The following is a 16795-nucleotide window of genomic DNA, read 5'->3' as shown; positions in this document are numbered from 1 at the left end:
TGCCTTTTTTGTCCAACTTTTTCTGTTTCCTGGGGTTAATAATTGCCATGGTTTTTTTATTTGCTTGGTTTTTCTGTCATCATTTTTCTCTGCGTACTCTGGTGAATATGGCAAATGGCTGTCAATGTTAACTTCCAAATGCTCAAATTCTTAAGACATTTATCATATCCATTTGTTTTTTCCTGTCTGTCCTGTGGCTCCTATCCTGATCTCCTCTAGTTTGTCAGTTCTTTAGGCCTGCTACAAAGCTGTTGTCTTGGAATTCCTCTGTCTTTTTTTTCCCCTTCTTGGCATTGACTGACCTCCCTATGTTTGAAGAATTTCCAGTGCTGTGAGTGTTGGTGGGAGGCAAAGCAAGCCTTTCACACTTAAAACTGAAAATGTCAGATGCTCAGTTTTCCAGTCCCTCCTACAGCCAGAGTTCAGGCACAGGAATAAATCTCAGTGAATCAGACGAGCCCTCCATATACTTGGAACCAGAAACCTGAAGAGATGAGGACTTTGAGGAACTCTTTGGAAGCATGATAGTGGCTGCAAGGTGACTACATTCCTGGCTCCACCATCCAGGGCTTTTCAGGGTCAACGGTGTCGGAACCTTGGTCGCTGCAGCAGTGATATCCCCACTAGACTGCTCTGACATATAATTTTGAGTCTTGTCCTTGGCTATTTACCTGTGAGATTGATTCACTAGCCTTTCCAGCTATTCTTAGAGACTGGGAAATATCTTTTTAGCTGGTCATATTACCCTGTTCTTGATTTCCAAGAGCTCTTGGTTGTAATCTGATTTGTCTTTATCTTTTAAAAAAATTTGAAAATCATCTCATTCTTGTTTTATGGGTAAAATGCTTATTTTCCAGGTAATATTAGTTATTCTCCCTTTAAAGTCTTTTTCTGCCCTATGATCTTTTCTCTTTGGCTTGGTCTCATGCTCCCTTTTATATTGGAGGCTTTACTAAAATGTCTGTTGATCTTTTGATTTCTTTTTCTACTTAGAAGTGAGTCCTGAAAAGCTGTTGAGAAGACCTGTGTCCTGGGCAGAGCTTATTGGTTAGGGCACCTCATTGTAGAGTGATCAAGAAGCTGGCTTTTTCATGGGAGGACCCCCAAGTGTGATTAGCTAGAGATTTCCTCTGTGGCTTTTCAGTTCCTCCGGAGAAGAGTCCTTTAATTCCTTGCCTGGGGGCCCCCCAGAGAGCCAGGTGATATAAGGGAGTTGAGGTATCCCACTGCTTAGGATACAGACGTCATTGAATCCCGCAGTTTCTAGGTCCATCCCCTCTCTCTCTGTTATGTCTGGTGTCCCAAGTTCAGGCCCTCTCTGGTTTGATCCCTTCAGAGGAATCCCCCTGCCCCCCGCTAATACACACACAGCCTGGGGAGGGGTCAGGCAAAGAGGAGTTATTCCCCAGCTGCATGAACAGAGGAAAGGAACTTGATGCCCAGCTGTTTCATACACAGTCTTGTGAACAGTTGCCTGCACCTCCCCACTTCCGGGTCCGGAGCTTTCCGTGGGGCACCTTGGCTTGGTCCTTGCCGGCGGCCCTCTGTGGGCCTGGAGCTCATCCTCGGCTCTGCTCAGCTTGTTACTTACTGCTGCTCTGTCACCTCTTCACCTTCCAAGACTTGCTTTTATCTTTTCTCTCTGATTCTTCTTGTGTTTGTGGGTTTATGGCTATTTAGTTCCTCTTCTGTTTTCTTAGTAGGTTATCAGGAGAGAAGTGTGGTCATTTTGCAACATTTAGGCAGTGAAGTTGCCAGATCTTAAAAATGTCCCGAGCTCTTGTTGACCCCTCCCTCTCCTCCATTCTTGCTGCCTGTACCTTGGTGTAGGCCCTCGTCATCCGGCACCCAGACTCTTGTTTATCTCCACGCTCATCTCCAGACTCCAGATTCTCCCATATCCTCTCTCTCCTTTTCACTGTCCTCTGAATGATCTTTCCAGAGTAAAATTCTCATCCTCTTTTACTTAAAAACCTTCGTTGGAATATAATACCTTCCATTTTGGTGTGATTTACAAGGTTCTTGGCAATCTTGCCCTACCCTACCTTCCTGGGCACTTTTCTCATGACAACCCATATACGTATGTTCAGCTACACCTAGATGCGTGCCCCAAACACATCATATTCTTTATTCCTTCCTGCCTTTGCAATGCTATTCTGCCTGCTCCAATTGCATCACTCCTCCTCTTCCATCTGAAAAATGCTGACTTGCAGTTTAAAATCCATTTGACTTTTCAGACCCACTCTGAGAAGAATTCCCTGATCTCCTCTCCTATGCAAGCATAACATTTGAGCCACACTAATGGTATGAACACTTATCACATTGTTTTATACATTTGCTTACACATTTGTCTTCAGGCTTACTCATCTGTCTGTCTAAGGAAAAGAAATATTAGTTTTGTTCCTTTGCCCCTAGTCTGTAAGCTACCTTTAGTCACAAACCATGTCTTTCTACCTTGCATTCATCAACAATATTCCCACACAGTACATGACACTGACAAAGACTCAGTAAAGGCTAATAAATTGATTAACAATTGTACAAATATTGGCTAAAATTTTTAAACATTGATAGAGTAGAAAGAGTTAAACTATAAGAACCTAATGTGTGACAAACCAGATGCCATAAAATAATGGGTCAAATCACTAGTGAATAAATATTGTTGAGAATAAGTGGATCAAAAAATTAACTTGGGGCTGTATTTGATACCTTATATAGTCACAAATTCCTTATTTATAACAGCTGCCCAAGAAAGAGATTTCTGACTATTGAAGATATCATCAAAGACAAAAAGTATCTGATTAAACAGAAATAAAAAACATTTGCACAACGCAGTGTCACAGAAGGAAACAATTATTCTGACAAACACAACTGATAAAAGCATACCTCCCAAAGCATATTATTTTTAAAAACAGGAAGGTCAAAATCCAGATTCTACTAAAGAGAGGTCAGAATAAATGAACACTCAGTTTACATTTGAAAAAAACAGTGTCCAGACTCACTCACTGTCCATTCAACAAAGTAACTTTTATGATTAAGTGTTGAATGTTGTTAGTAGCTAAAAATAGGCAGCATTTACTGAGTCTGTCCCACGTGCCTGGTGTGGAGATACTCTCTTAAATATGGATGATCTCAGCTCAGATCTAGGCATTGTTACTAGCTTTTTCCAGATGGCAAAGGTGAGGCTTAGGGAAGTTATAGACTTACTCAGAATAAGCAGCAGCTGGAATTTGAACCCAGGTCTATCACATTGTAGAATCTGTGTTCTGAACCACTATACAAAGTATGTATATGCTGCTTGGGGCAGTGTGTATTAGAACTAGGCCGTGGTACTCAAAGTGTTAGTTGCTCAGTTGTGTTGGACTCTTTGCAACCCTAAGGACTGTAGCCTGCCAGGCTCCTCTGTCCATGGGACTTTTCAGGCAAGAATACTGGAGTGGGATTCCTTTCTCCAGGGAATCTTCCCAATCCAGGGATCGAACCTGGGTTAAATGAATCCAATTTAAACCACCATTAAGATATCATTGAATATCTATTAAGCTTTCAAAAATTTCAATAAAAAGTATTTAGGTCGGTGGAAATCAGGTATCATATGTACACATTGTCGGAAGCAATGTCAATGGAGTAATTCCTTTTGGATCTATTGATTAGTTTTTTCATCAAACTTAGGAGGCTTGGGGTCATGATTTCTTGGGAAAGCAGTAGTTTTGTTGCCAGAGGGAGCAAACTTGTGGGCTATGCCTTTATAAGCTCAATGTGGTGAGCCACGTAGAAATGGAACGGGGAAATTTTTAGCTTTGCTAGCCTGAGGGAGCGGAACCAGTGAGGGTGAGCCGTGTACCAGCCAGAAATTTAATGGGGAGATTCTAGAAATGAGAGAGCCATAGAAAGACTGTAGCTCCCCACACCGCTGATCTGGGCAGCCTGAGGAGACTGGGAAAAGTCAAAGTCAGCTTCAACTGTGCTTCCCAACCCACACACAGGTCTGCTGGCAGAGGGGGAAGCCTCCTAGGCCACATAGACACAGGGGCAAGCTCCATGCTACTAAAAACTGGAGTAGGGATACGAGTAGCCCAGAGGAAGACTGTAAGCTCTCACTGTTGTTACCCTCAGCTCCAGCAGTTTTAGAAAAATAAACACTTCTTAGTTTGTCTCCATTTGGTAAATTTCTAGAGCCCCAAGGGATTGTTTCTGATAATTTCATCTAGTTGTATACTTATCTCTTACAGAGAGGATTTACTGCCCTCTTCACATTGCAGTAGCTGGAAGTCCCTCTGGTTCATCCTCTCTGGAGAATGAACTTTTAGGATATAACAAGAAATATAAAACTGTCTAATTGCTCTGACTTAGTAATTCTATTTGGGGGAATTGTATCTTAAGAAAACAACCATAAACCAAACAGCAAACCATAAATATGTACAGGATTCTCAAAACTGCATTGTTGGTGCTGATGACAACCTAGAAATAGATGTGCAGTATTTGATAAGTGGTTAAAAGATTGCAGAATCAACATGATAAGATACCATATGAACTTGAAACATGCTTGAAACATGATCCCTTGTGGACCATATCAGTGCCCATTCTTATTTTGTACCTGCTAGTTAGAACTATGTGTTTATTCATCCTGATGAAAATATGGAGTGTACTTCCAGAGATGGCTTCATATTGATTTTAAATAATTTCTATAAAGTTATTTAAATTTGTGGTTTAAAAAATTGACATAATTGTTTTCCCCTTCATGTTTAAAGCCTTCATATCTGCATGGGTTTTGTGAATACAGGACTTGTTAGACATACTGCTACCTTTTAAAAGACAATTTAACATTATACATTATGTTTATTATATTTTATATTTTTAACATGCCTAATACATGCTTCCCTGGTAGCTCAGCTGGTAAAGAATCTGCCTGCAATGCAGGAGACCCTGGTTCAATTCCTGGATCAGGAAGTTCCCCTGGAGAAGGGATAGGCTACCCACTCTAGTATTCTAGGGTTTCCCTGGTGGCTCAGATGGTAAAGAATCCCCTTGCAGTTGCAGGAGACCTGGGTTCGATCCCACCTGGGTTCGATCCCTGGGTTGGGAAGATCCCCTGGAGGAGGGCATGGCAACCCACTCCAGTGTTCTTGCCTGGAGAATCCCCATGGACAGAGGGGCCTGGAGGGTTACAGACCATGGGGTTGCAAAGAGTCGGACACGACTGAGCGACTAAGCACACAGTGCTTACCTGTTTGTTCTGTGACTAAAGCTTGGTAAACTTGCCTTCCCAGTTGTTATTCTAGTATTTCTAACATGAAAAACTGTTTCCTTCTGCCACTAGTCTGTAAGACTTATTTCTTTCAGCATAATGCTTGAAAAGAGGCGGGGAGAATCCTTCACTGATTTTGGAAGGGTTTTGAAACCATAGCTGTTCAGAATTCTGAATAATTGTCTGCTTATATTGTCGTACCTATTCAGAGTCGTTGAGCATCCTTAACTGAATTCTTCCTTGCATTGCTGATGTGTAAAACTGCACTGTGCTTGCGTGGAAGACACACTCCTTCCTATCACTGTTCCTGTAGTTCCTTAAGAAAACACACATACACACAGCTCCCTTGGGTACAGTGTAATTGAGTTGGTACAAGATCAAGTGTGAAAAAGTAAGTTTAACACTTGGCAAACATTTTGTTTCAGTTAGGCAAAAATCTAAGTTCTTCACCAGTCGTGTTTCTTCTTAATGACCAATGGAACAACTATATTTCACTAAGCTTGTGATCGAAAAAATGAATCATGCATTGGGCATGTTGAAAGTATACAATGTAATCAAAGACAATCTTAACAGTGCTGCTTCTTTTAAAAAAAATTAATAGAGCTGTCAATTCAAATCAGTTATAAACCTTGGCACAATTTTCCAAAATTTACTTTATTGTAGTTGATTTATAATGTCGTATTAACTTCTACTGTATAGCAAAGTGATTTACTTATACATATATTTATATATATTCTTTTTCATATTCTTTTCCATTGTGGTTTATCCCAGGATATTGAATATAGTCCTTGTGCTAGACAGTAGGACCTTGTTGTTTATCCATTCTATATGTAACAGTTTGTTAATCCCAAACTATCAGTCCATCCTTATCACCTCCTCCTTGGCAACCATGTCTGTGAATCTATTTCTGTTTTGTAGATAAGTTTATTTGTGTCATATTTAGAGTCCACATATAAGTGATATCATTTGGTACTTGTCTTTCTCTGTCTGACTTACTTCACTTAGTATGATAAGCTCTAGGTCCATACATGTTGCTGCAAATGGCATTATTTCATTCTTTTTTAATGGCTGAGTAGTATTCCATTGTATATATATACCACATATTCTTTATACATTCATCTGTCAATGGACATTTAGGTTGTTCCCACATCCTGGCTGTTGTAAACAGTGCTGCAATGAACACTGGGGTGCATGTATCTTTTCAAATTATAGTTTTGTCTGGATACATGCCCGGGAGCAGGATTGCTGGATCATATGCAACTCTATTTTTAGATTCTTAAGGAACCTCCATACCTTTCTCCATTGTGGCTGCACCAATTTACATTCCCTCAACAGTGTAGGAGGGTTTCCTTTTCTCTACACCCTCTCCAGCATTTGTTATTTGTAGACTTTTAATGATGGCCATTGTGACATATGAGGTGATATATAATTGGTGTTTCAATTTGCATTTCCCTAATAATTAGTGATATGAGCATTTTTTCATGTGCTTCTTGGCCATCTGTATGTCTTCTTTGGATAAATGTCTATCTAGGTCTTCTGGAAGAGTTTCTTTTAATCCACAATTAAAAAGGAGACATTTGTTGAGCACTTCCTATGCACAAACTGCCTAGATTTGACATTTAGAGCTACAAAAGACAATCTCTGCCTTCAAGATAGGGAGGTGTAAAAAATAAGTATAATGGGTTGGAAGTATATGATAAAGGCAGACATGTTGAGAGGATGCAGACTTCTCTGGGGCCTGGGTTGGTTTGTCATTCATTTACCCTCAGGTATGGGATATTTACTACTTTCTAAGCACTATTCTAGGCTAGGGATGGAGAACATGCTGAATAGATGGAGAATGTCTCTGTTGTCATTGAAGTTGCCTTCTATCAGGAAAGACACATAGTAAGCAAGCACACATACTTGGACGCCAGTAAGTGATAAGTCATATGATGAATCATAAAGTGAGGTAACAAGATAGAGACCTGGGTGGGAATAGTGGTTCTGTTTCAGATAGGTTTGTCAGAAAAGATCTTTTTGAGAAGATGATATTTTTATGGAAAACTGAAGTATATAAAGTAGTGAGCCAGGCAGAGATGTGAGGGAAGAGTTCCAGGTAGAGGAAATGGCATGTGTAAAGGTACAGATGGGAATTGGATTGGCAAATTGCAAGAACAGCAGAATCCCAGGAGTGACTGGAGAGGAGTGGGTCACAGGAGATGGATAGGAGATGACCACAGTAAGGAACGCAGAGGTCAGTCCTGTGTAGAGTTACACATGCCATGGTCACCACAAGAGAAGGTCACTGAAAGTTCTAGCTAGGGGTGTGCTATGATAAGATCCAGCCTTAAAGAAGATCACTGGCTTTGTCAGGAATATATTGTATAGAAGTAGCAGAAGGACCTAAAGCCTGCTTGGAGGTATATTAACTAAAGGAGGTTAAACTGCTATAACAAGTAAAAAGTTAGTGGCTCAAACACAATGGAAATTTATTTTTCACTTGCACTAGTAGTCCAGGAAGGGTGTTCCAAATCAGTGGGAGGCTCTCCGCCATGCATTATTCAGGGACCCAGCCTCCTTCCATTTTTATGATTCCACTATCCAACCAGTCCATCCTAAAGGAAATCAGTCCTGAATATTCATTGGAAGGACTGATGCTGAAGCTGAAACTCCAATACTTTGGCCACCTGATGTGAAGAGCTAACTCATTGGAAAAGACCCTGATGCTGGGAAAGATTGAGGGCAGGAGGAGAAGGGGACAACAGAGGATGAGATGGTTGGATGGCATCACTGACTCAATGGACATGGGTTTGGGTGAACTCCGGGAGTTGGTGATGGACAGGGAAGCCTGACGTGCTGCGGTTCATGGGGTCGCAAAGAGTCAGACGTGACTAAGCAACTGAACTGAACTGATCCCCTAGGACCTTGTCATGAACAAAATCAAGACTGAGTTCCCATATTCAGATTTCAAGCACAGAGAAGAGGTATACCTACTCTCTCAAAGGCTTTGGTGCAGAACTGGCACTCACCACTTGTGTTCACATTCTGTTGGTGAGAACTTAGTCACATGACCACACCTAACTGCAATAAAGAAGAGTGCTGAGGACTGAATGAAGTATTTGGGGGTTAGAAGGAAGAGACAAGCCAGTAAAGGAGACTGAGTAGTGGACAGTGAGATAGGAGGAAAAGTAGGAGACCAAGGCATCTTAGAAACCAGGAGACAAATATATTTCAAGCAGGAAAAAGTGATCACATGTGTCAGATGCTACCAGAAAAGTCAAATGAGATGAGGAGTTGACCATTGAATTTGAAAAGATTCAAGTCACTGACAGCCTGAGGAAGAGTAGTTTTAGTTGAGTGGTGTGTACTATCCTAAAAGTAGGTTGAGGAAACCATAGGAGGTAGAAACCACATAGATGATTCTTTTGAGAATTTTTGCTGTAAAAGAGACAAAAAGAAAAAAAAAAAAAAGGACAGTAGCTAGGGGGTGACCAGAAACTTTCTTTAGTTGGGAGAAATTACAGTGTATTTGTATTTGATGAGGATGATTTGGTAGAGGATGGAAAAATTGATGACACAAAGGTGAAATGAGCAGGGCACAAATATAGGGATGGGCCTTAGGTAGGAGCCAGCACTGTTCATCTACTTTGTCAATGGAAAGGCAGAAGAGAGGGTACAGACAAAAGCAGGTTGGTAGATTTGGCAATGAGAGAAGATGAAAGCTCTCTTTTGAGAGGACAGGTTGTAAATTTATTACATCAGAGTGTAGGAGAATGAGTTAACTTAAGGTATAAGACTTGTGAGTGATGCTGAAGTGAGGAAGTAGATGATCTGTCCAAGGGAGTGCTTGCTAATAGTCTTGGACATGGACTCTAAGCTAGGTAAGAGGGTAATGAAAAGAGAAAGTAGGTGGTAGGAAGCAAAAACATATTAGGGCAAGTTGACTGAAGGTCCCCCTGCAGGCTATGAATAGTTGGGGTGGGAGACAGCAGAGTGAATGAGGAAAAAAACAGAGGTGATGGACTGAGGGCAGATTTATTGAAATCATGATTTAGGAGGTGAACTTTCTGGTAAAGACAAGCCTCAGGTGTGGCCAAGGAAACCAATGGTTGAGGTGACTGGACATTGTCTTTTAGACTGAATTATGAAATTGGAGAAGAGGAGCACATAGGTATTTGCTAATAAAAACACTAAAAGGTTTGATAACAAAATAGTAACCAAGGATTTTGGCTCATTTATTTTTTAGATTTCTTCCTTAAGTCCAGACTACAGGAACATGATTTCCAGAGGAGACCAACTTCTTTCTACACTCGCATATGCAATCCCTGGGTCTCCCTGTTGGGGGTGAGTAACTTCATTTTGATCTCAGCTGTTCTTGAGACTTAATTCAGGTGGATACATGTGTGATCTTGAAATGGGGGTTGAGGGGAGGACAGAGGAAAGTCTTTATTAGGAGCAATGTGTTTTAATTGCCTGTATATTAGAATTTAGATAAGGCTACACATGGCAAGATTACATTTAATGAACTATTTATTTTAATCAATGCTTTACTTTTTAAATAATCATCTCTGATAAATTCTGGATCACTGAATTTCCAGGTATACCATATTAGCATAATTTAATTTGCTTCTCTTAGGAGTAGGACAAGGAGCTAGAATAGAATATCTATTTATTGATTGTTTTGATTAGAGGGTACTTTCAGAAGGACATCTTCTCAAGTATCTTCTTTAAAGAGGTTTTTTTGCATTACGAGTAAAGTTCAATTATTCAGACTTCTATAGGATTCAGAGGTTGATGAGAGGACCATTGTTTCTAAAGACCCTAGTCTTTTTTCTTTTCTTTTCTTTTTTTTTATTAGTTGGAGGCTAATTACTTCACAGCATTTCAGTGGGTTTTGTCATACATTGACATGAATCAGACATGGAGTTACATGTATTCCCCATCCCGATCCCCTCCCCACTCCCACCTCCCTCTCCACCCAATTCCTCTGGGTCTTCCCAGTGCATCAGGCCCGAGCACTTGTCTCATGCATCCCACCTGGATTGGTGATCTGTTTCACTATAGATAATATACATACTGTTCTTTCGAAACATCCCACCCTCACCTTCTCCCACAGAGTTCAAAAGTCTGTTCTGTACTTCTGTGTCTCTTTTTCTGTTTTGCATATAGGGTTATCATTACCATCTTTCTAAATTCCATATATATGTGTTAGTATGCTGTAATGTTCTTTATCTTTCTGGCTTACTTCACTCTGTATAATGGGCTCCAGTTTCATCCATCTCATTAGAACTGATTCAAATGAATTCTTTTTAACGGCTGAGTAATATTCCATGGTGTATATGTACCACAGCTTCCTTATCCATTCGTCTGCTGATGGGCATCTAGGTTGCTTCCATGTCCTGGCTATTATAAACAGTGCTGCGATGAACATTGGGGTGCACGTGTCTCTTTCAGATCTGGTTTCCTCAGTGTGTATGCCCAGAAGTGGGATTGCTGGGTCATATGGCAGTTCTATTTCCAGTTTTTAAGAAATCTCCACACTGTTTTCCATAGTGGCTGTACTAGTTTGCATTCCCACCAACAGTGTAAGAGGGTTCCCTTTTCTCCACACCCTCTCCAGCATTTATTGCTTGTAGACTTTTGGATAGCAGCCATCCTGACTGGCGTGTAATGGTACCTCATTGTGGTTTTGATTTGCATTTCTCTGATAATGAGTGATGTTGAGCATCTTCTCATGTGTTTGTTAGCCATCTGTATGTCTTCTTTGGAGAAATGTCTGTTTAGTTCTTTGGCCCATTTTTTGATTGGGTCATTTATTTTTCTGGAATTGAGCTGCAGGAGTTGCTTGTATATTTTTGAGATTAATCCTTTGTCTGTTTCTTCATTTACTATTGTTTTCTCCCAATCTGAGGGCTGTCTTTTCACCTTACTTATAGTTTCCTTTGTTGTGCAAAAGCTTTTAAGTTTCATTAGGTCCCATTTGTTTATTTTTGCTTTTATTTCCAATATTCTGGGAGGTGGGTCATAGAGGATCTTGCTGTGATTTATGTCAGAGAGTGTTTTCCCTATGTTCTCCTCTAGGAGTTTTATAGTTTCTGGTCTTACATTTAGATCTTTAATCCATTTTGAGTTTATTTTTGTGTATGATGTTAGAAAGTGTTCTAGTTTCCTTCTTTTACAAGTGGTTGACCAGTTTTCCCAGCACCACTTGTTAAAGAGGTTGTCTTTTTTCCATTGTATATCCTTGCCTCCTTTGTCAAAGATAAGGTGTCAGTAGGTTCGTGGATTTATCTCTGGACTTTCTATTCTGTTCCATTGATCTATATTTCTGTCTGTGCCAGTACCATACTGTCTTGATGACTGTGGCTTTGTAATAGAGTCTGAAGTCAGGCAGGTTGATTCCTCCAGTTCCATTCTTCTTTCTCAAGATTACTTTGGCTCTTCGAGGTTTTTTGTATTTGCATACAAATTGTGAAATTATTTGTTCTAGTTCTCTGAAAAATACCGTTGGTAGCTTGATAGGGATTGCATTGAATCTATAGATTGCTTTGGGTAGAATAGCCATTTTGACAATATTGATTCTTCCAATCCATGAACACGGTATGTTTCTCCATCTGTTTGTGTCCTCTTTGATTTCTTTCATCAGTGTTTTATAGTTTTCTATGTATAGGTCTTTTGTTTCTTTAGGTAGATATACTCCTAAGTATTTTATTCTTTTTGTTGCAATGGTGAATGGTATTGTTTCCTTAATTTCTCTTTCTGTTTTTTCATTGTTAGTATATAGGAATGCAAGGGATTTCTGTGTGTTAATTTTATATCCTGCAACTTTACTATATTCATTGATTAGCTCTAGTAATTTTCTGGTAGAGTCTTTAGGGTTTTCTATGTAGAGGATCATGTCATCTGCAAACAGAGAGAGTTTCACTTCTTCTTTTCCTATCTGGATTCCTTTTACTTCTTTTTCTGCTCTGATTGCTGTGGCCAAAACTTCCAACACTATGTTGAATAGTAGTGGTGAGAGTGGGCACCCTTGTCTTGTTCCTGATTTCAGGGGAAATGCTTTCAATTTTTCACCATTGAGGGTGATGCTTGCTGTGGGTTTGTCATATATAGCTTTTATTATGTTGAGGTATGTTCCTTCTATTCCCTGCTTTCTGGAGAGTTTTAATCATAAATGGGTGTTGAATTTTGTCAAAGGCTTTCTCTGCATCTATTGAGATAATCATATGGTTTTTATCTTTCAATTTGTTAATGTGGTGTATTACATTGATTGATTTGTGGATATTAAAGAGTCCTTGCTTTCCTGGGATAAAAACCACTTGGTCATGGTGTATGATTTTTTTAATATGTTGTTGGATTCTGTTTGCTAGGATTTTGTTAAGGATTTTTGCATCTATGTTCATCAGTGATATTGGCCTGTAGTTTTCTTTTTTTGTGGCATCTTTGTCTGGTTTTGGAATTAGGGTGATGGTGGCCTCATAGAATGAGTTTGGAAGCTTACCTTCTTCTGCAATTTTCTGGAAGAGTTTGAGTAAGATAGGTGTTAGCTCTTCTCTAAATTTTTGGTAGAATTCAGCTGTGAAGCCATCTGGTCCTGGGCTTTTGTTTGCTGGAAGATTTCTGATTACAGTTTCGATTTCCTTGCTTGTGATGGGTCTGTTAAGATCTTCTATTTCTTCCTGGTTCAGTTTTGGAAAGTTATACTTTTCTAAGAATTTGTCCATTTCTTCCAAGTTGTCCATTTTATTGGCATAGAGCTGCTGGTAGTAGTCTCTTATGATCCTTTGTATTTCAGTGTTGTCTGTTGTGATCTCTCCATTTTCATTTCTAATTTTGTTAATTTGGTTCTTCTCTCTTTGTTTCTTAATGAGTCTTGCTAATGGTTTGTCAATTTTGTTTATTTTTTCAAAAAACCAGCTTTTAGCTTTGTTGATTTTTGCTATGGTCTCTTTAGTTTCTTTTGCATTTATTTCTGCCCTAATTTTTTAAGATTTCTTTCCTTCTACTAACCCTGGGGTGCTTCATTTCTTCCTTCTCTAATTACTTTAGATGTAGAGTTAGGTTATTTATTTGACCTTTTTCTTGTTTCTTGAGGTAAGCCTGTAGTGCTATGAACCTTCCCCTTAGCACTGCTTTTACAGTGTCCCATAGGTTTTGGGTTGTTGTGTTTTCATTTTCATTCATTTCTATGCATATTTTGATTTCTTTTTTGATTTCTTCTATGATTTGTTGATTATTCAGAAGCATGTTATTTAGCCTCCATATGTTTGAATTTTTGATAATTTTTTTCCTGTAACTGAGATCTAATCTTACTGCACTGTGGTCAGAAAAGATGACTGGAATGATTTCAATTTTTTTGAATTTTCCAAGACCAGATTTATGGCCCAGGATGTGATCTATTCTGGAGAAGGTTCCCTGTGCACTTGAGAAAAAGGTGAAGTTGATTGTTTTGGGGTGAAATGTCCTATAGATATCAATTAGGTCTAGCTGGTCCATTGTGTCATTTAAGGTTTGTGTTTCCTTGTTAATTTTCTGTTTAGTTGATCTATCCATAGTTGTGAGTGGGGTATTAAAGTCTCCCACTATTATTGTGTTACTATTAATTTCCTCTTTCATACTCGTTAGCATTTGCCGTACATATTGCAGTGCTCCTATGTTGGGTGCATATATACTTATAATTGTTATATCTTTTTCTTGGATTGATCCTTTGATCATTATGTAGTGTCCTTCTTTGTCTCTTTTTATAGCCTTTATTTGAAAGTCTGTTTTATCTGATATGAGTATTGCGATTCCTGCTTTTTTTTGGTCTCCGTTTGGGTGAAATATTTTTTCCAGCCCTTCACTTTTAGTCTGTATGTGTCCCTTGTTTTGAGGTGGGTCTCTTGTAAACAGCATATATAGGGGTCTTGTTTTTGTATCCATTCAGCCAGTCTTTGTCTTTTGGTTGGGGCATTCAACCCATTTACATTTAAGGTAATTATTGATAGGTGTGGTCCCATTGCCATTTACTTTGTTGTTTTGGGTTCATGTTTATACAACCTTTCTGTGTTTCCTGTCTAGAGAAGATCCTTTAGCATTTGTTGAAGAGCTGGTTTGGTGGTGCTGAATTCTCTCAGCTTTTGCTTGTCTGTAAAGCTTTTGAATTTTCCTTCATATCTGAATGAGATCCTTGCTGGGTACAGTAATCTAGGTTGTAGGTTATTCTCTTTCATTACTTTCAGTATGTCCTGCCATTCCCTTCTGGCCTGGAGGGTTTCTATTGATAGATCAGCTGTTATCCTTATGGGAATCCCTTTGTGTGTTATTTGTTGTTTCTCCCTTGCTGCTTTTAATATTTGTTCTTTGTGTTTGATCTTTGTTAATTTGATTAATATGTGTCTTGGGGTGTTTCACCTTGGGTTTATCCTGTTTGGGACTCTCTGGGTTTCTTGGACTTGGGTGGCTATTTCCTTCCCCATTTTAGGGAAGTTTTCAGCTATTATCTCCTCGAGTATTTTCTCATGGCCTTTCTTTTTTTCTTCTTCTTCTGGGACTCCTATGATTCGAATGTTGGGGTGTTTCACATTGTCCCAGAGGTCCCTGAGGTTGTCCTCATTTCTTTTGATTCCTTTTTCTTTTTTCCTCTCTGCTTCATTTATTTCTACCATTTTATCTTCTTCCTCACTTATCCTATCTTCTGTCTCTGTTATTCTACTCTTGGTTCCCTCCAGAGTGTTTTTTATCTCATTTATTGCATTATTCATTTTTAATTGACTCTTTTTTATTTCTTCTAGGTCTTTATTAAACATTTCTTGCATCTTCTCAATCTTTGTCTCCAGGATATTTATCTGTAACTCCATTTTGTTTTCAAGATTTTGGATCATTTTTATTATCATTATTCTAAATTCTTTTTCAGGCAGATTCCCTATCTCCTCCTCTTTTGTTTGACTTGGTGGGCATTTTTCATGTTCCTTTACCTGTTGGGTATTTCTCTGCCTTTTCATCTTGTTTAGATTGCTGTGTCTGGAGTGGGCTTTCTGTATTCTGGAGGTCTGTGGTTCCTTTTTATTGTGGAAGATTTACCCAGTGGGTGGGGTTAGACGATTGGCTTGTCAAGGTTTCCTGGTAGGGAGCTTCGTCGGTGTTCTGGTGTGTGCGAATCTTGATTCTTTCTCTCTGGAGACCAATGGAGTGCCCAGTAATGAGTTTTGAGATGGGTCTATGTGTTAGCTGTGACCTTGGGCAGCCTGTATGTTGACGTTCAGGGCTATGTTCCTGCGTTGCTGGAGAATTTGTGTGGTATGTCTTGCTCTAAAACTTACTGGCTCTTGGGTGGTGGTTGGTTTCAGTGTAGGTATGGAGGCTTTTGGACGGTCTCTTATTACTTAAAGTTCCATGTAGTCAGGAGTTTTCTGGTGTTCTCAGGTTTTGGGCTTAAGTCTCCTGCCTCTGGATTTTAGTTTTATTCTTCCTGTAGTCTCAGGACTTCTCCAACTATACAGCACTGATAATAAAACTTCTAGGTTAATGGCAAAAAGATTCTCCCCCGTTAGGGACACCCAGAGAGGTTCACAGAGTTACATGAACAGGAGAAAAGGGAGGAGGGAGATAGAGATGAGCAGGAGAAGAAAAAGGGGGACTCAAGAGGAGAGAGACAGATCTACGCAGCTGTCTGTTCCCAGAGTGTTCTCCGTATCTCAGACACCTACAAGGATTCACAGAATTGGATTGGGAAGAGAAGGGGAAAGGAGGAAATAGAGGTGTTCTGAGGTAGAAAAAGGAGAGTCAAGATTGGGAGAGAATAATCAACACACTCCTGAATAAAAATGGGAACTGAATATTGGATTCTTAAATGTCCACAATTTATATCATATACTGAAAAACAAAGATTAAAAGTCTACAGTAGAGGTTAGACTCTTAAAAATACTTATTAAAAACAAAAACCAAAACACACAAAAAAATTTTAGAAATATATATGAAGTTTGGTTTAAAAATAGGGTTTCTCTTTTCTTTTTTTTTTTTTGGTAAGGTTATAGTGTAATGAAAATGAAAATTAAGGAGTAGTAGAGGAGTAATAGAGGACTTTAAAAGGAAATAAGAGAAAAAGAAAAAGAAAATAGAAGAGAAAAAAAAAAAAGAAAAAAAAATTTTTCCTAATTAAAAAAATCATAAAAATCTATGAAAATGAAAGTTAAGGAGTAATGGGGGAGTAATAGGGAATTTTAAAAGAAAATAAAAGAGAAAAAAGAAAAAAAAATTTTTTTTCTTACTTAAAAAAAAAAAAAAAGTAAAAATATATCTAGGAATTTCTCTGGAGCTGCTGTGGTCAGTGTGGGTTCAGTTCAGTTTCAGATAGCTCCTCGTTCCAGCTTACAGTTCTCAATATCTACAGGCCCCTTCCAGTGTAGTCGGTGTTATCTACAGGGATTTTGATCTGTTGCACCGGTCCCTTCTGAAGCGGTTCCCTTTGTTTATTTGGGTTCTGTTTGCCGGTCTCTTCAGGGCCTAATTTCCGCCCTGACACAGGCAGGCGGAGGTGGTCTCATATTCAGGTTGCTAGTTCCGTCGCGCTGCGGAGAGAGGCTGGTGCTG

At 39.2% G+C, this 16795-nt stretch overlaps 1 protein-coding gene across 2 annotated transcripts in view; it reads left to right on the top strand.

Annotated features, from left to right (window-relative positions):
- Positions 1–16795, top strand: part of SLC12A8 (solute carrier family 12 member 8) — a 149195-nt gene that overhangs the window by 115261 nt on the left and 17139 nt on the right. For both annotated transcript variants that reach the window (XM_043473199.1, XM_043473200.1), the window contains exon 11: positions 9471–9568. In XM_043473199.1, the coding sequence (XP_043329134.1) occupies positions 9471–9568 (98 nt within the window). The remainder of the gene's footprint in view (positions 1–9470; positions 9569–16795) is intronic.

This window comes from Cervus canadensis, chromosome 7 (assembly GCF_019320065.1).
Source record: "Cervus canadensis isolate Bull #8, Minnesota chromosome 7, ASM1932006v1, whole genome shotgun sequence".
In the NCBI taxonomy this organism is placed as follows: domain Eukaryota; kingdom Metazoa; phylum Chordata; class Mammalia; order Artiodactyla; family Cervidae; genus Cervus; species Cervus canadensis.
The sequence above is the reverse complement of the archived record's forward strand: the minus strand, read 5'-3'. Positions and strand labels throughout refer to the sequence as shown.